General features: G+C 49.7%; 1 protein-coding gene across 4 annotated transcripts in view; it reads left to right on the forward strand.

The window, feature by feature from the left end:
- The window catches only part of frmd3 (FERM domain containing 3), a 32,779-nt gene that overhangs the window by 5,566 nt on the left and 7,893 nt on the right, over positions 1-19,320 (forward strand). Inside the window, exons 2-15 of one of the 4 annotated variants that reach the window (XM_084690374.1) lie at positions 2,315-2,419; positions 3,361-3,403; positions 3,983-3,985; positions 5,519-5,597; positions 8,233-8,330; positions 9,356-9,479; positions 10,513-10,600; positions 11,816-11,904; positions 12,075-12,138; positions 12,542-12,625; positions 16,741-16,829; positions 17,892-17,966; positions 18,081-18,149; positions 18,243-18,370. In XM_084690374.1, coding sequence (XP_084546500.1) covers positions 2,315-2,419; positions 3,361-3,403; positions 3,983-3,985; positions 5,519-5,597; positions 8,233-8,330; positions 9,356-9,479; positions 10,513-10,600; positions 11,816-11,904; positions 12,075-12,138; positions 12,542-12,625; positions 16,741-16,829; positions 17,892-17,966; positions 18,081-18,149; positions 18,243-18,370 — 1,138 coding nt within the window. The remainder of the gene's footprint in view (positions 1-2,314; positions 2,420-3,360; positions 3,404-3,982; positions 3,986-5,518; positions 5,598-8,232; positions 8,331-9,355; positions 9,480-10,512; positions 10,601-11,815; positions 11,905-12,074; positions 12,139-12,541; positions 12,626-16,740; positions 16,830-17,891; positions 17,967-18,080; positions 18,150-18,242; positions 18,371-19,320) is intronic. The other 3 variants (XM_084690376.1, XM_084690377.1, XM_084690375.1) reach the window with 3 other exon arrangements.

Consider the following 19,320-nt stretch of genomic DNA (forward strand, 5'->3'; position numbering starts at 1 on the left):
CCAAGGAGGAGGACCCCTGAATGTGTGTGTGTGTGTTTCTGTGTTTCTTTGTGCGTGTGGTGTGTGTGTGGTGTGTGTGTGGTGTGTGTGTGGTGTGTGTGTGGTGTGCGTGTGGTGTGCGTGTGGTGTGTGTGTGGTGTGTGTGTGTGATAAGCTGCGGTTTGTTTGCAGTGGCAACTCCTGTCTTCATTTTGCTGAGTGCTCGAGTGCTGAGACAAAAAAGGACTTTCTTTCACTGCGCACACCTTCACACACACTCACAGACGTGCACACACACACGCTTGAGGGCACTCAGCTGAAGTCAGATGTCTTGTGTCTGAAGTTGAAGAGAAAGCACTTTACCATCATTAACAGAGATCATGTAGAAACAGCCTGACCAGGTGAATAATTCATGCAGAGTCCTTTGAAATATGCATTTACCTCTTGTTGAACATGAAAAGGACTCCCCCCCCCCACACACACACCCTAACTCCTCTTTTCTTTCTCCCTCACTTTCTCTCACTCTCTTTCTTGTCTTTTTTTTTAGCTTTTTGTGTTTTCTGTCACTTTTTATTTGTGTTTGTGTCCCAACCCCTCCCTCCCTCCCTCCCTCCCTCCCTCCCTCCCTCCCTCCCTCCCTCCCTCCCTCCCTCCCTCCCTCCCTCCCTCCCTCCCTCCCTCCCTCCCTCCCTCCCTCCCTCCCTCCCTCCCTCCCTCCCTCCCTCCCTCCCTCCCTCCCTCCCTCCCTCCCTCCCTCCCTCCCTCCCTCCCTCCCCCCCTCCCTGGGACAGGTGGAGTGATGAAACATGAGATGTTTATGTCAGATGTCAACACTCAGTCGAACTGTATATATGTCCACATTTTATTACAGACACACTGGGAACTCACCCACACACTGTTGCTGTCAGCCTAATCTGAGTACAGATCTGGCAGAACACTATGCACACACACACACACAGAAAGCCCTCAGAGCCCCATCTACTCCAATATTATATCATCCTGAAAAGAAAGGGTGATTTCCATTTGACTGACTGATTGTGGTGTTGCTTTGGTGACCGCTTGTGATTGACAGCTGTGGCTGTTGAGTTCACGGCCAGAGCCTTGTTTCGTAAATCACAGAGTAATGACAGCAAGGGCAAGTGACCGATTACCAGCTGGATTCAATCAGGCTGCTCAGGCGAGCACAGATTCACCAGCATCAGCAGCTCTAGGAGTGAAGGACCAGAAACACACACAAGCACACACACACACACACACACACACACTCACAGACGTATACTGTACACACGTTGTCATGTAATTGTGTAGTGTATGTTGTATATGGAATTTGTACCATACACACACACATAAAGGCATACTCAATCACAGGCATGGGTGCATGCCTGCTTGTGTGTGTATGTGTGTGTGTAAGAGAGAGAGAGTTCACATTAGTGTTTGTGTGTGATTGGTTTATTGATCATGAGCAGGTCATAAAGTGATTATTGATCTTTGGTTGTTTATGGGACAATAGAGAGTACATCTTTCCTCTGATCACAGTTCAGACACACACGCACAGACACACTTCGTGCTTGTCTATCACACAGACCAGAGACTCTGTCATTCTGACCTTGTTTGGCTGGCTACTCTGTCACCCTAACCACACACACACATACACACCCTCTAACGGTGGTGTTTGTGTTGCTTAGCAGCCTTCTGTACTAACGGTGGTGTATGTGTTGCTAAGCAGCCTTCTGTACTAACGGTGGTGTATGTGTTGCTAAGCAGCCTTCTGTACTAACGGTGGTGTATGTGTTGCTAAGCAGCCTTCTGTACTAACGGTGGTGTATGTGTTGCTAAGCAGCCTTCTGTACTAACGGTGGTGTATGTGTTGCTAAGCAGCCTTCTGTACTAACGGTGGTGTATGTGTTGCTTAGCAGCCTTCTGTACTAACGGTGGTGTATGTGTTGCTAAGCAGCCTTCTGTACTAACGGTGGTGTATGTGTTGCTAAGCAGCCTTCTGTACTAACGGTGGTGTATGTGTTGCTAAGCAGCCTTCTGTACTAACGGTGGTGTATGTGTTGCTAAGCAGCCTTCTGTATTAACGGTGGTGTATGTGTTGCTAAGCAGCCTTCTGTACTAACGGTGGTGTATGTGTTGCTAAGCAGCCTTCTGTACTAACGGTGGTGTATGTGTTGCTAAGCAGCCTTCTGTACTAACGGTGGTGTATGTGTTGCTTAGCAGCCTTCTGTACTAACGGTGGTGTATGTGTTGCTAAGCAGCCTTCTGTACTAACGGTGGTGTATGTGTTGCTAAGCAGCCTTCTGTACTAACGGTGGTGTATGTGTGTGCCTTGCAGAGAGACACCAAAGGCCAGTTCCTGCTGGACTATGTGTGTAACCACTACAGCCTGCTGGAGAAGGACTACTTTGGCATCAGATATGTTGACCCAGACAAGCAGAGGGTACGGACACACACACACTCACTCACACACACACACACACACACCTACACACACACTCACACACCCACCTACACACACACTCACACACACACCTACACACACACTCACACACACACACACTCACTCTCACACACACACACACACACACACACACACCTACACACACACTCACACACACACCTACACACACATACTTGCACACTCTGTTGTCAGTTTTGGTGTGTTTGGAAATACACAGGTTGAATAAACAGGAAACACACACACCTCGCGCACAAATGACCAGTCCATGAGTGAATGTTCGTTCATCAAGCCAGTCTCTGTACAGCATACCCATGACCAACACCATCCTTCGTCACCATGGTGATTCACTGGTCTGCGTTGTCTGGGTGATGTTTGTCTGAAGTTATATTTAAACTCTGACTACCAACTCAACCCAACCCTCCACCATCCCGGTTGGCGAGGTTACCATGGCAACAGTCTCCCGGTCTCGAGTTGGTTGTGTAATGTTTGTGTGAGTGTGTTTCTGTGGTGTCTGTGTGAGTGTGTTTCTGTGGTGTCTGTGTGAGTGTGTTTCTGTGGTGTCTGTGTGAGTGTGTTTCTGTGGTGTCTGTGTGAGTGTGTTTCTGTGGTGTCTGTGTGTGTGTGTTTCTGTGGTGTCTGTGTGTGTGTGTTTCAATACCTGGGCGGGAATTCTTTCAGTGTGTAAGGGTTGTAAATTATTAAGTCTGCTGTATGTTGTAATATTCATATGTTTAAGAGACACTCACCATTTTTACATTTCTTTGCTGAAACACACACACACATACGCACACACACACACACACACATACACACACACTTTCATGCACACATTCACACACACTGATACAAGTTGTTCCTCACCTGGAGCAGCAGATTGAGTAACATCTCCTGTCCTTTCTTTCTCTCTTTCTTTTTCTCAGCACTGGCTGGAGCCCAACAAGCCTGTGGTGAGACAGATGAAGTGTAAGTGCCTCTGCTTTTATGTGTGTGTGTGCGTGTGCGTACCTCCCCAGGGTGGGAGATCAGTTTGAGGGTAAGACCTCCCTGATTGAGACAAGCAGAGAGTCTAGAGACCAGCCAGCACACACAGCCAGCATGCAGGCTCTGAGACAGGCAGGCTCTGACAGTCAGGCAGGTAGACAAGTAGGAAGGCAGGCAGGCAGACAGACAGACGGAACTCCCAGACAGACGGAACTCCCAGACAGACGGAACTCCCAGACAGACGGACGGAACTCCCAGATAGACGGACGGAACTCCCAGACAGATGGAACTCCTAGACCTAGACAAACAGACGGAACTCCCAGACAAACAGACGGAACTCCCAGACAAACAGACGGAACTCCCAGACAGACAGAACTCCCAGACAAACAGACGGAACTCCCAGACAAACAGACGAAACTCCCAGACAAACAGACGGAACTCCCAGACAGACGGAACACCCAGACAGACAGACGGAATACTGAGACACTGACATCACAGAACAAGACAGAAGTGTCAGGATTGGCTCAGAAACACAGACAGAACCTCTGACTCAGGAAACAGCAGGTCTTAGTGTGTGAGAACGCTGTTGGATCCATCTCTGAAGCCCAAGAACTGCCTGAGAGGATTAGGAGAACATCTCTCTGTTTGATTGTTTGTTAGTTTGATGCTTTCTGGACTGGTTTTGGACCGTCTTGCTTCCTCGGAGCTTACTGAAGGCTAAGACTAGGATTTTGTGGATTAACATGTATGATTCTGCTTTTAATAATCCACGAACTTCATCTCTCCGCTTGCATGAATTAATAAAGAAACAATTACTCATGTGTCACACTTCACAGGAACATGTGCTAGAGGAGAGGAGGAGGGAGGGAGAAAGAGGGGTGGAGAGACAGAGATGAAAAGGGGGTGTGAGGCACACATGGAGAAGAAGACAGTGAAGGATAGAGAGACGAAAAGAGAAGTCAGATGGATGGGCAGGAGAGAAAGAGAGTGGGGTGGAGGGAAAAAGAGACAAGTCGACGGCAGATAGATGGATGGAGAGAGAGGAAAAGGGAGGGAGAGGATGAGGAAGAGGGAGAGAGGGAGAGGGAGAGGAGGATGATGAGGGAGGAAGGGTGAGAAGAGGAAGAGGGAGAGAGGAGGAGGATGAGGGAGGGAGGGAGGGAGGGAGGGAGGGAGGGAGGGAGGGAGGGAGGGAGGGAGGGAGGGAGGGAGGGAGGGAGGGAGGGAGGGAGGGAGGGAGGGAGGGAGGGAGGGAGGGAGGGAGGGAGGGAGGGAGGGAGGGAAGGGTTGCTGTACTCTGTATATCTAAACTGACACAACACTCTCTCCGTGGTGAGATCTGTCCTCACATGGTGTTTTTGCAGAGTGTGTGTACAGTGTGTAGTGTGTATGTGTGTGCAAAGTTCATATAGAGTGAATGTGTGTTCCAATTGGAAATGTTATGAAAGTCCTTCACTTATCCAAGCCTCAGGAATGAGCCGATCAAGTTATTTCATGTTTTCATGTATTTTATATTTGCCTTTTATATTTATCATGGAGCTGCTGGCTGCTGGATAATACAACAGAGAGAGTTGCTAGTGGCTGTGGGTCCTCCAGTCAGCCATGACTATGCACCTCTGAGATATTACTTCCTGTCTCTGACTCAATCAGCTCCCTCTCCTCCACTCTACTCTCCCTCCCCTCCCCTCTCCTCCCCTCCCCTCTCCTCCCCTCCCCTCTCCTCCCCTCCCCTCTCCTCCCCTCTCCTCTCCTCTCCTCTCCTCTCCTCCCCTCTCCTCCCCTCTCCTCTCCTCTCCTCCCTTCTCCTCTCCTCATATGTGCTGTAAAACTAAGATCAAAAGAGAGAAAGGAAATGTTTCCATTATTATCATGAAATGTGTGTGTGTGTGTGGGAAAGACCGTGTGTATGCGTGAGTAATTACTGCAAGGAATAATTAACAAATGAATGATCAGAAATAGAGGCTCACAGTGTCTTTCCTCTGTCATCTCTCTCCCTCAAACGCTCACATCCTCTCATCTCTGTCTCTCACACTTTCACACACTTCCTCTCTTTGTCTTTCTTGTCTCTCTCTTTCCTTCCCTCTCTCTGTGTTACAGCTCAGCACCCCTACACCATGTGCTTCCGGGTCAAATTTTACCCTCATGAGCCAATGAAGATCAAAGAGGAGCTCACCAGGTACTGTGTGTCAGAGAACAAGTGTGTGATTATGTGTCAGAGAACAAGTGTGTGTGTGTGTGTGTGTGAGAGAGAGAGAGAGAGAGACAGAGAGAGAGAGAGAGAGAGAGAGAGAGAGAGAGAGAGAGAGAGAGAGAGAGAGAGAGAGAGAGAGAGAGAGAGAGAGAGAGAGAGAGAGAGAGAGAGAGAGAGAGAGAGAGAGAGAGAGAGAGAGAGAGAGAGAGAGAGAGAGAGAGAGAGAGAGAGAGAGAGAGAGAGAGAGAGAGAGAGAGAGAGAGAGAGAGAACCACTGCAGAGCTGTGACCAGGCTGGTCATGTCCCAGGATAACTTGGTGATTACACTGATAATGATCCAGCTCACTCTGCAGGAGGGCTGGCACCATCTGAACTGGTACTTTCTCTCTTCACCCCTCTTGCCCTCCCTCTCTCCACCTCTCCACCTGCCTCCCACTCTCTCCGCACACCCTCCTCCTTCAGTCCTCCCCTCTGCTTCACTCACTCCACCTCTTCGCCTGCCTCTCTCTCTCTCTTTCTGTCTCTTTACCTTCCTCTCCATCCACCCCTCCATCTCCAATCTGTCGATGCTTTCTCTTTGTGTCAGTCGCTTTTTTCCCCCTGGAGAGGAAAAGATCGGGAGATTGAGGAGCAGGTCGGGGGTGGTACAGAGAAGAGAAAGGAGATGTAAGCCGTGGGGAGGTGAGGGGGAGGAGGAGGGGATTAGACCGGACCAAATCTAAGACACAGATAGCCCTGCATGGTTTATGGTTGGCCCAGACAGGCTTTGGAGGACTCAATATCCCAGCATGCCTGTGTCTGTAGCATGATGGACTAGGCGTCTGGGGGCCGTGTCGATCGATGGCGCCTGTTGTTGGACAGTGTGTGTTCTCATGGATCAATGCACCATTCCCACAGTCTGATGGAACTCTGGGAGACCGTAGACACACGGACCAAGGGGAGAGGCTGGCTAGAGTCTGGGGGACTGGAGGGAGGCCGGGGGGAGTGTCTAGGTTAGAGGCTGGGGGACTGGAGGGAGGCTGTGGGGAGTGTCTATGGTAGAGGCTGGATAGAGGTCTAGGGTAGAGGCTGAGGGACGGGAGGGAGGCCGGGGGAGAGGCCTGGGGAGTGTCTAGGGTAGAGGCTGGGGGACTGGAGGGAGGCCTGGGGGGAGTGTCCAGGGTAGAGGCTGGGGGACTGGAGGGAGGCCGGGGGGAGTGTCCAGGGTAGAGGCTGGGGGACTGGAGGGAGGCCTGGGGAGTGTCCAGGGTAGAGGCTGGGGGACTGGAGGGAGGCCGGGGGGAGTGTCCAGGGTAGAGGCTGGGGGACTGGAGGGAGGCCTGGGGAGTGTCCAGGGTAGAGGCTGGGGGACTGGAGGGAGGCCTGGGGGGAGTGTCTAGGCTGTAAAGCCATCCACAAAAAAAAAGGATGTCAGACGTTCTGTTAAGACCAAGCCTTCCATTTACCATGTTCCAGTCTTCCATCTTCCTCACACCCACCCCCATCTCCCCTGGGTCAATACTGTCCACATCAAACATACCATGTCCAGAAGGAGCACCCCACTAACCTGGGGTGCGTTTCCCGATAACGATGGATCGTAGCAACGATCGAGCAAAAAACTAAACCATCGATATTTCTTACGTGCGTTTCCCAAAAATGCTCGTAAGGAGTAAGGTAATCTATGCGCTTTGTAGAGCTACGAATGTTCAACAGACACTTTAGCTACGATGTCTTTGGGAACGGCCCGTAAAACTAAGATTCGTCCTACGATGGATTCTACGATCGATTTAGGCTTACGATGCTTTCGGGAAACGCACCCCAGGACAACAGCAGGATGGCTGTGGGCCAGAGACCAGCAGAGGAGGACTGGGGAGGAGATCAGGGTTGGATGCGGAGGAGAGAGAGGAGGTCTCCTAGACTTTCTGGTGTGTGTGTGTGTGTCTGTAGCTCTGGGCCCAGCACTGTACTTGACTGAGTCTGCTCTATTAATAAAGCCATTCAGACTCAGCAAGACTCCATCTTGTTGAATGGTTCAAACCTCCCTTCTCTTTGGCCCTGATCAGCTTGACTCACTGTGTTTGTGTGTGTGTGTGTGTGTGTGTGTGTGTGTGTATACAGTATGTGTGTGTGAGTGTGTGTGAGTTGGCGGGTTATTTATCATAGCTTTCTGAACAAATGGAGTTTCAACCTGTGTGCTCTATTTTTTGTCTTTGTATGTGTGTGCTTTTGAGTGTGTGTATGTGCATGCGTGGGCTGACTTTGTTTATTCTGGAACTTTCTTAGAACATGCCACTTTTCCGTATCCATAGTAACAGATGTGTCTGCTTTCTAATCCATTATCGTGGTTTCTGCAGTAACAGGAGACCCATTAGCACAGCAGACACTTTGCTACGTGGATGCGGTCTCCATAGAAACGGGTCTCTGTGGTGAAGGTCTCCATGGTAACTGATACCTTGTTTGGGTAATTCCCATAGCAACTGATCTCAGAACGGAATGTGGATTGATTGATGACACAGATGGTTCTGATGTCTCTCTCGGGAAACACACACATATATACCTACACACACAAAACAGATTCTAATGCTAATTTTCCTCCTGTGTGTGTGTGTGTGCGCATGTGTGTGTGTGTGTGTGTGTGCAGATATCTGATCTACCTGCAGCTGAAGAGAGATGTGTACCATGGGCGTCTTCTCTGCCCATTCGCAGACGCTGCCTTCCTGGGGGCGTGTATAGTCCAAGGTAAGCCCCGTCCCCTCTCTGACATCATCCCCACCAGGCTTGCAAATCCACAGACATCCTTCAGATGTGAACAAACTCATTAGTGTGAAAACACTCTGACCAGACCTGTTCAATCGCTCCCAGATTGGCCAGCCACCTGCTTACATCAATCGCCAAGCTCAGATCCCAGCTCAAACCCTCCCAGAGAAATACAGCCTGACATCAGACCAGCTTAAACGCTGCCTGATTGAGAGATCTGAGGTGTAAAGTGTGCCTACACTGAGATACAATCCCCCCTCACCCTTAGTGAACAATTCCCTTGAGTCCCCAGCCCCAGTCTCGCCCCAGCCCCAGCCCCAGCCCCAGCCCCAACCCCAGCCCCAGCCCCAGCCCCAGCCCCAGCCTCGCCCCAGCCCCTAAACTCCCAGTAAGAAGCTCTCCTGTTTGATGTGGATCCAACTAGGATTTAGCTGGGTGATGTCATGACAATAATCCCCAATCATGGACCCACTCTCTGGCTGAGCTCTCTGGAGAACTGAGAATGATTGGCCTGGCTCCCCGGAGGGGGATGCCTGATTGGTTGAGCAAGGGCTCCTTACTTCCTGTAATTGGTACCTGACTATAAGGACAGAGGTCAGGTCCTTAGCTGTTGTTGAATGTCTAATTAACAAGCTGTAAAATGTGTGTAAAGGATTATTGTTCAATTAAAAAACCTGGGTCAAATGTAGTTAACAAGCATTGTCAAATGCTTGAATTAATTTACATTAATTTGTACAATAAATCCAATTGAAAAGTACTAAGTGTTTAAGTGTAGAGTTTAAGTATACAAACACACCTTGAGGAGTGAGTCAGAGTGATTGATGCAAGTTAGTATGTACTAAAGCTTCTATTGTGGAGGGCTTGTTATGTTAATCCTTTTCCCTCTACTCCTCCCCTCCTCCCCTTTCCTTTCCTTTCCTCTCCTTCCCTCTCCTCTCCACCTCTCCACCTCTCCACCTCTCCACCTCTCCCCGCCCCGCCCCGCCCCGCCCCTCCCATCTCATCAGCTGAGCTGGGGGACTACGACCCGGATGAACACCCCTCTGACTACATCAGAGACTTCAAGCTGTTCCCCAAGCAGTCCCTCAAACTGGAGAGGAAGATTATAGAGATACACAAGAACGAACTGAGGTAGGAGGGAGGAGAGACAGATGGAGAGGAGAAGGATTGTGGAGGAGAGAAAAGTGGGAGCAAGGAGGTGAGGAGAGAGGAAAGGAGAGGAGGAGAGGAGAACCAGTGAAGTAAGATGAGGACAGTTTGTGATAATCCTCTTTTGGATAGGAATCAGGTTAGCAATCACACACACACACACACACACACACCAAGACAAAATGCATCTACTCACCTTGTGGTAGGTCAGCGTTTCTGAATCATCTGCCATCCTTTGAGAATTTAGACAAATGTGAGATGAGCAGACAAGATACAGAGCTGAAGCCAAACTTCCGGACTGGGCTTCAACAAGACTTTTATGTCAAAGATAGATGAGGTTCACCTTAAAAGGAAAGGTGTGTGTGTCTGTGTCTGTCTGTGTGTAAGCAAGCAAGCAGTGGCCAAAAAAGTGAAAAGCTAATGTGTCTGTGTGTGTGTGTGTGTGTGTGTGTGTGTGTGTGTGCACTGTTTGGTCATAGTAGGCCAGAAGGCTGAGTATGTATGTGTGTGTGTTCGTAGAAGGCCAGGGGGGTGATGTGTGTGTTGATGGTAGACCAGCAGGTAGGGTGTGTGTTTATAGACAGTATAAAGCAGATGATTTACAGGCTGCAGGCGCCAGTGAGGACCAGCAGGTCACCTCCAGTTCTCTGTCTGGCAGCCAGCACTTAAAATAATGAACAACAAGACAGGAAGGAGGCAAGAGCAGTGCGTTCATCTCACTCTGCTGTCCTGGTGGGCGAGGCAGGGGGCTGGGTTTGGTCATGTTGGTTTGTTAATATGTTGTTTATGTTAAACGGATGTTTAATAAAACAGTTGTAGGATTCTCTTTTCCTCTCTTCTCACTTCTCTAATCTTTCCCTCCTCCCTCCCCTCTCTTTTGCCCTCTCTAATCCTCCCCTCTGCTCTCCTCTTTTCTTTTCTCTTCTCCTTCTCTCCCTCCCTCCACTCCTCTCCATCACAGTAGGATGATCTCAGACCAGGTGTTTCTAACTGTAACTGTCCTCCTTTCCCACAGGGGGCAGTGTCCTGCCCTGGCTGAGCTCAACATGCTCCAGAGGGCACACACCTTGGAGACATACGGAGTCGACCCCCATCCCTGCAAGGTAACTATGGGAAACCAACTTTCTCTCCCTTCCTCCATCTTCCCCTTGTCACCTCCCTCCCTCCCTCCCTGCCCTGCATCCCCACTCACCTATCGATTGATCTGATGTTTGTCAGTTCATCCAGCCACTCTCACAAAAAGTCAAGTAGAGCCAGTATCACTTTATCTGAGTTTGGTTTGTCAGCCTGTCTGGCAACCCAAAAAGGCAAAAGCAATCATTGAATCAGCTCTGGGATGTGTACTTTATCAACACCCCATTCAAAGTGCATGGTTGATTACCCAGCTCGTTCCAGCCTGTCTAGAGATTAACTTGACCCACTTCTCTCACTTGTTCACCCGCAGTTTTTTTAAACTAGTTATCATGAGTAAAACCGGCAGGCAGAGAGAGAGAGAGAGAGGTAGTCATCATCTCCCTCTCTTTCTTTTTCTATCTTTCTGTCTGTCTCTTTCTGTGTCTGTCTCACTCTCTCTCTCTCTCTCTCTCTCTCTCTCTCTCTCTCTCTCTCTCTCTCTCTCTCTCGCTGTCTGTCTGTCTCTCTATCGCTCTCTCTCTGTCTGCCTGTCTCTCTCTCTTTCTTTAGTCTCTCCGCCTCCCTCTGTTCTCTCTCCATCTCCTCTGGGAAAGTGTGCGAGCCAGGGAAATCTCAGGGACAGGGCATCAAAGCGTGATAAGCTGATTAAGGAGATGTTTAATTTCAGCTGTTTGAGGATTGCCCTTATCTGTCGGTGCCTGTGTTCAAGCAGCACTCTTTAATTTTGGATCACAGCTTCCAGCTCCTACCAGGGCATCATGGAGTCTGAGCATGTTCTCCCAATGCGACAGCTAGTCTGGAGAGGTCTGGGTTTACCCCCTTTCAATATCCAAACCATCTCATGGTGTTGGATTTAAAATACAGAATGTGAAGACATTTCAGAGTCGAATGTTGTTTAGTAAAAAAATATATGATTTTCACAGATTTATTGGTGTTTCGTTCTAGAATAAAAGCATCTTAAACCCGATCTTTCAGCGTCGCAAACTTGTCCTGGAGACCTGTCTCTGAGAGAGCCTGATTATGAAGCTGTTGCCATGGAGATACTGGCCCCTGCTGTCAGTCCACCTGTATCTTAGAATGCCATGTTCTGCCTCTTGAACTAAACTGTGTATGCTGTGTGTGTGTGTGTGTGTGTATGCTTCTTGTGTGTGTGTATGTGCTTGTGGTTGCTTCCTGTTCTACAGGATTTCACAGGCACCTTGGCCTTCCTAGGTTTTACAGCGACTGGGTTTGTGGTGTTTCAGGGAAACAAGAGGATTCACCTGCTCAAATGGTAAGAGTTCCAAGTCACACACCCTTCCTCTCTTTACCTCTCTTTCTCCCTCCACCCTCTATGTCCCCCACCCTCTATCTCTGCCATCCCTCTTCCCCTTAATCTGTCCCATCTTTCCCCATCCCTCTCCCCCTCTCCTCCCCCTAAAGGATGTTGTTTTGCCTCCTCAGGGCTGATGTCAGCAAGCTGAAGTTTGAGGGGAAAACCTTCTATGTCATCGGAATCCAGAAAGAGGTAAGCAGGAACACCTCCTGTCTTCACAGACAAACAAACGAGAACAAAGAAAACAAACTTGTAAACACGCAAACAGCTAGTGAACCATGCGAACGGTCTGGCTCCCGTCTCTGAGCTGGAGAAGTGAAGTTATGGTTTCCTGTGTCTCCCTCCCTCCCCCTGACCCATGGTCGGTGTTTAAGGAGTCACTAAGGACTGTGCTAGTCCAGTACTGTTCTAGAGATCCTGCCCTGAGCTTCCAGAACCTTCTGGAGGAGAGCAGGCAGGATGACGTGTCTTTGTTAGTCTGTGTTTGTGATTATGTGTATATATATACTGTTTGTTACTGTAGGTCGAATAAGGTCCAGTGTCTTTTTCTGTTTGAGTGAACAGATGAGAGTGTGTGTCTGCTGTGTGCTGTAAGTGTGCGTGTGTGTGTGTGTGTGTGAGTAATTGTGTTGCATTGTTTCAGGTGTCTCTCACAGGGCGGATGCACTGTAACACAATGGTGGGTGTGTCTCGCCCGGCCCCACTCTCTGACATCATTACTCATCCCTAGAATGAACTATGATGTCATCAAAGAGAGACGAACTACAGTCCAACAGAGCAGACATTAACCCTCCAAGTCCTCCAACTGTCGAATCTGTGTAGAACGGCCACAGAACAATAGAACCTCAACAGAATATCAATAGAACCTCGACAGAACGTCAATAGAACCTCGACAGAACATCAATAGAACCTTGACAGAATAGAGTAGAACATACTGTGAATAAAACATCTGCCTGTTGTTACAGGTGAACAGCTATAAATACATTTTGCTGTACTACAAGTTATAGATACTTTGAGATACTTAAAATGCTTGTAGCCTAAAGAATAATTGGCATATTGCTTGGGATGAATATACATTTTAAGCAATTTGTACTAACAAGAAAATGTTTACAGTGAATAGACTTCTAACTTCCATTTCAAGGGGAGGACCCATTTTCAAGGCTTCTTTCTCCATTGGCCGATTCACTCTGGCTGTACTGTAGTTCTGCTCTGTCATTGGCTGGCTGGCTGTCCATCAGAGTGGCTGAGAAAACATTGCTTCTCCAGTTGTGACAGTTAGACCTGTCCTGTCTGACTTGTTACAGTCTGCTATCATATCTTAAGAAACACACATACGCGCCTTCTCATCCCAGGTCTGGTGGTGCAGATGTTAGACGTGTTACCCAGGTGACAGCAGATGTTAGACATGTTACCCAGGTGACAGCAGATGTTAGACATGTTACCCAGGTGACAGCAGATGTTAGACATGTTACCCAGGTGACAGCAGATGTTAGACGTGTTACCCAGGTGACAGCAGATGTTAGACATGTTACCCAGGTGACAGCAGACGTTAGACGTGTTACCCAGGTGACAGCAGACGTTAGACATGTTACCCAGGTGACAGCAGATGTTAGACGTGTCACCCAGGTGACAGCAGACGTTAGACGTGTTACCCAGGTGACAGCAGACGTTAGACCTGTTACCCAGGTGACAGCAGATGTTAGACATGTTACCCAGGTGACAGCAGACGTTAGACGTATCACCCAGGTGACAGCAGACGTTAGACGTGTTACCCAGGTGACAGCAGACGTTAGACCTGTTACCCAGGTGACAGCAGATGTTAGACATGTTACCCAGGTGACAGCAGACGTTAGACGTGTCACCCAGGTGACAGCAGACGTTAGACGTGTTACCCAGGTGACAGCAGACGTTAGACCTGTTACCCAGGTGACAGCAGATGTTAGACATGTTACCCAGGTGACAGCAGACGTTAGACGTATCACCCAGGTGACAGCAGACGTTAGACATGTTACCCAGGTGACAGCAGACGTTAGACGTGTTACCCAGGTGACAGCAGACGTTAGACGTGTTACCCAGGTGACAGCAGACGTTAGACATGTTACCCAGGTGACAGCAGATGTTAGACATGTTACCCAGGTGACAGCAGACGTTAGACGTGTTACCCAGGTGACAGCAGATGTTAGACGTGTTACCCAGGTGACAGCAGATGTTAGACGTGTCACCCAGGTGACAGCAGATGTTAGACCTGTTACCCAGGTGAGAGCAGACGTTAGACCTGTTACCCAGGTGACAGCAGATGTTAGACATGTTACCCAGGTGACAGCAGATGTTAGACATGTTACCCAGGTGACAGCAGATGTTAGACGTGTTACCCAGGTGACAGCAGACGTTAGACGTGTCACCCAGGTGACAGCAGACGTTAGACATGTCACCTGGGTGACAGCAGACGTTAGACATGTCACCTGGGTGACAGCAGACGTTAGACGACAGCAGTAATCCGAGCGGCACCATCAGAGCAGAGATGACTCGGCTGAGATTCTGTCTCATCAACAGGGTGAATTTACACTCACCCTGGCCCCTCCTCAACACTGTAGCCATGCCTCCTTCCTTCCACCTTTCCTTAAAAATGAAACGAGATTGTTCCAAGGAAGAGAGGCAGAAAGTAGGCATTCTACAGAATGGAAACTGGGGCCATAGGGCCCACATACCAGATCCAAAATGGCTGCCTGCCTCCCCCAGCTCACCCCAGCAGGCTTTGCTGCAGCTGTGTCTGTCATGTTGCCGTAGGCTGTTGTCTGGCTGAAGTAGCTTTTTGATCTCTGTGTTTCTGTCTCTTTTCTCTGTGTGTGTACATATTCATCGCTGGTGAGTAACCACACACACACACACACACACACAAATGCACACCACTCACACTTTTGCACTGACATCCCTCCCTTCATATCCACCGCACATGGAAGACCCCCCTACCTCCCCCCCCTCCTTTTCTTCCTCTCCTCATCCACTTTTATTTTCTATTCAGCAAAAACTATCTGGCAGTTTTGATCACTGTCAAGATTTCTTCCTGTTAGTATCGGTGATAACTCCTAATGTCCTTTTTAAGTCCCTTCATCGATTGAACAGTTTAGCAATGTGCTGAACTGTTTCTTCCTTCGTTTGTTGTCTTGTGTGTGTGTGTGAGAGTGTGTGTGTGTGAGTGTGTGTGTGTGTGAGTGTGTGTGTGAGAGAGAGATACAGAGCATTGTGTTGTATGGTTTTAATCATGCATAAACCTGCAGTCTGCGCTGGTCCTTGACCAGTGCTTATGCTGCAGCACCACTGCATGGTCTCACCCACTGCCCTTATCACTGCCTCACTGCCGGCCCGGCTTACACCACTGACAACTACCTTTATAAGCCTTCATGAACCCTTCATAATGGTATCATAGGCCTTCATAAGGCTTATGTACAGTTTGTTTTCCTTAAATTGACCAAATTAAAGGGTGTTTGCATTTTGGTTAAGTCTTATTGGCACCAATGATCCCACAATGTTTCTAATAACTGAGAATCACACAGAACGGATTTGCTATGAAGATTTCGTGAAGCATTTCTACTGACCTCAACAAGGACGTGTGGAATGTTGTGGAAGTTGTCACTCACTGGTTTAATCTGGGAGTGGATGAACTGGGGGGGGGGGTGAAGTTCTGAATACCCCTCCCCTCTTCTAAAGTGTTGAACACGCTCACTGCCCTGTGATGGGAGCACACCTGCCATCACACACATGGCCGCTGCTGAACATGCGTGGAATTAGCGTGTTGTAAATACTTCATGACTAGGGCGTGCAGGGTCGGACTGCAGCAATGGCTAACCACACCCCCTGAGTCCCCCAAGATGACACGCATCCTGTGCAGCCGCAGTCAAGTTCCCTCTGCTGACGTGTGTGTGTGTGTGTAGGGGTGTGTAGGGGTGTGTGTGCATGTGGGGTGTGTGTGTGTATGAATGCATTAGCCTCCTTTCTAGCTAAGAGCAGCAGTTTATTGATCTAGGGTTTCATATTAGCAGAGTCAGGGCTGATAACTGGACTTTTACTGGAATAAGCCCCCCTGCCAGGCCCCCCTCCCGCACCCAACACCATCACACTCTCTCTCTCTCTCTCTCTCTCTCTCTCTCTCTCTCTCTCTCTCTCTCTCTCTCTCTCTCTCTCTCACACCCCTAGGCCCCAATGCAGGGTTTACCAGCTGCTAACCGCCCCTCCCAACATAAACACCTCTCAGGAGAGGCAGGCGTGGAGAGTTAAGAGGGGGGCTCTGGGGTTTGGGTCAGCACTTTGCTCTCCTCTCTCACATTGTGTTCAGCACTTTGTCAGGTTCCTTGTCTTAACTCACTCTCTTCCACCTCTTCCTCCCCCTGGCACGCGCACTTTCTTCTCCTCCTCTTCCCCTTTCTTCTCCTCCTCTTCTCCTCGTCTATCCAATTCTCTTTTCTCTGCCTACCTTTTAATTTTTCCCTCTTTCAACCCTCACTCTCTCTCTCTCTCTCTCTCTCTCTCTCTCTCTCTCTCTCTCTCTCCCCCTTCTTCCCTCCCTCCCTCTTCTTCCCTCAATCCCTCTCTCTCTCTCTCTCTCTCTCTCTCTCTCTCTCTCTCTCTCTCTCTCTCTCTCTCTCTCTCTGTCTCTCTCTCTCTCTCTCTCTCTGTCTCTCTCTCCATGTCTCCCCCTCACTCTGTCTCTCTCTCTCTCTCTCTCTCTCTGTCTCTCTCTCTCTGTCTCTCTCTCTATGTCTCCCCCTCACTCTGTCTCTCTCTCTCTCTCTGCAGAAGAAACTGGTTCTGACGTTCCACACGTCCACCCCTGCAGCATGTAAACACCTCTGGAAGTGTGGAGTAGAGAACCAAGCGTTTTACAAGTGAGTCCTCCAAACCTCCAGCCCTGCTCGGCCCCTGCCCATATATGATACCTCCACGTCTTCTATCCATGTATAGCAGGGTCGGTTTGTTGGACAGGGAGGGAGGGAGGGTAACAGGGGCATTCCTGTCTGAGTCTACCCCAGGATGGGTGCCTAAAGCCTGGCTAAGTGGGTCTCAGGTGTCCCTGGAGCCCTGGAGAGAGAGGCTCTCGAATGTCAGCCTGCTAGCGGAGCTGTTTAATCAAATTAGATTGTGTTGAATTAGAGATGGCAGCATGGCATGCAGACTCCGGACGGGCTGGGCTCTGGCTCTGGCTCTCGTCAGACCGGGGGAGGGGGAGATGTGCAGACGTGATGGACCACTGTCACACTGCCGTCCCAGACCACTGTCACACTGCCTGCCCCAGACCACTGTCACACTGCCTGCCCCAGACCACTGTCACACTGCCTGCCCCAGACCACTGTCACACTGCCGTCCCAGACCACTGTCACACTGCCTGCCCCAGACCACTGTCACACTGCCTGCCCCAGACCACTGTCACACTGCCGCCCCAGACCGCTGTCACACTGCCTGCCCCAGACCACTGTCACACTGCCTGCCCCAGACCACTGTCACACTGCCTGCCCCAGACCACTGTCACACTGCCGCCCCAGACCGCTGTCACACTGCCTGCCCCAGACCACTGTCACACTGCCGCCCCAGACCACTGTCACACTGCCGCCCCAGACCACTGTCACACTGCCTGCCCCAGACCACTGTCACACTGCCTGCCCCAGGCTGTGTACTCCACAGAGGATAGAGAACCACACGACACAGAAGCCTGGGTTATGAGGCTTACTGAATACTACCCAAACAAATACACACAAACGCACGCGCGTACACACACACACACACACACACAGACACACACTTCCATCCTTGGCCGGCTAACCACTGCACTTTACCACCAGTCTTAGAAAGAGAGAGTGCAATTTAGGATATTTAGGTTATAGCCTTATCATACAGTACATTTCTCTCTCTCTTTCTGCATCCCTCCCTCTTTATGTTCCTCCCATCTCCAGGTGTGCCAAGTCCAGTCAGATTAAGACCGTCTCCAGCAGTAACATCTTCTTCAAGGGGAGCAGGTTCAGATACAGGTGAGAGATCTCCCATTAACTGTCTTCTAGGTTTTTAATAACACATGAAATCAATCAAGTCAGTGCAGTGTAAATAAGTAATGTGTGTGTGTGTGTTTGTGTGTGTGTTGTCAGTGGTAGAGTGGCGAAGGAGGTAATAGAGGCCAGCTCTAAGATTCAGAGAGACCCCCCGGAGGTGCGCAGGTAAGTGAGAAGTGGACACACACACACATCCTCAGACACAAACACACACACACCCTCACACACACACACGCTGACGGGTGCTGTTGTGTGAAGGTGCCAGTTTGGTCAGAGTCGAAGCTTCAACTCTCTGAGTCACAAGAACCTGATCATGAACATGGAGCCGCTGGTCCCAGCCCTGCCCTCCACCAACGAGTACGAGGAGACCGTCGCAGCAGACCACGGTACACACACACATCCTACACACACACATCCTACACACACAGACAGACACACACACACACACACACAGACAGCCGCCAGGGTTTACGGGCCCTGGTGGCAGGTGTGGGGCAGAGCTGTGATGTCAATGAATCAGCTGTCACGTCCGTCACCCTGGAGACACCAATCACGGGCGCTAAAAATACCCTTCCCATGATCCTCCCTGAGGACACTGCTCCTGAGAGCACCAATCAGAGATGAGCGCACAGTGACATCAAAGAAAAACACCCTGGACCCCAACTTGGGTTCGAGGCAATGAAATCTTAATTAGCACCTGTTTGCGTGAATGCTTGGGGACTCTCTGTGTGTGTGTGTGCACGCGTAGTGTGTGAGATAAGGGATGTTGCATCAGAAGTTTAAAGTCCCTGACATGAACCCATTCTCTGACTCATCAGTCTCCAATACTCCTTACTCTGCAGTCATCCACGACAGAAGGCGGGAATCTAAGGGTAAAGGGAAAGTAAATTTAGAGGATCAACGTAAAAAAGACTAAAGAAGGTACAGTTGTTTCCTAGTAGGTGACTACAGTGGAGGATTTACCCCAAGTATAAACATTACCTAGAAGAGAGATAGAGAGGAGAGCTGAATCTACAGTGTGATAAGACTAGAACATCTGACCAGTAGGTCTCATGAGAGGGTCCATTGAGCGATGTGGTTTGGAGACGTTGCCAAGGGAACCAGGTACAGAGCGAAGGAGGAGAGCGGGGAAGGAGAGAAGGAGGGTTAAAGGCAGGTAGAAAGGCGACAGAGGTGGTTAGGAGTCATAAGTCATAAGAGTCACTAGAGAGAGCGGAAGAAAGAGAATTTCTGGAAGAGATGGATGGAGAAAAAGAGGAGGAGTGAGGCTTAGCCGGAGGTATAACCCCGAGGGATGGTTGTGTCTGTCTCTCCCCCTCCCCCTCTCCATCCTATG

Source organism: Hypomesus nipponensis, chromosome 24, assembly GCF_054491055.1.
Source record: "Hypomesus nipponensis isolate SF chromosome 24, ASM5449105v1, whole genome shotgun sequence".
Taxonomy (NCBI): Eukaryota; Metazoa; Chordata; class Actinopteri; order Osmeriformes; family Osmeridae; genus Hypomesus; species Hypomesus nipponensis.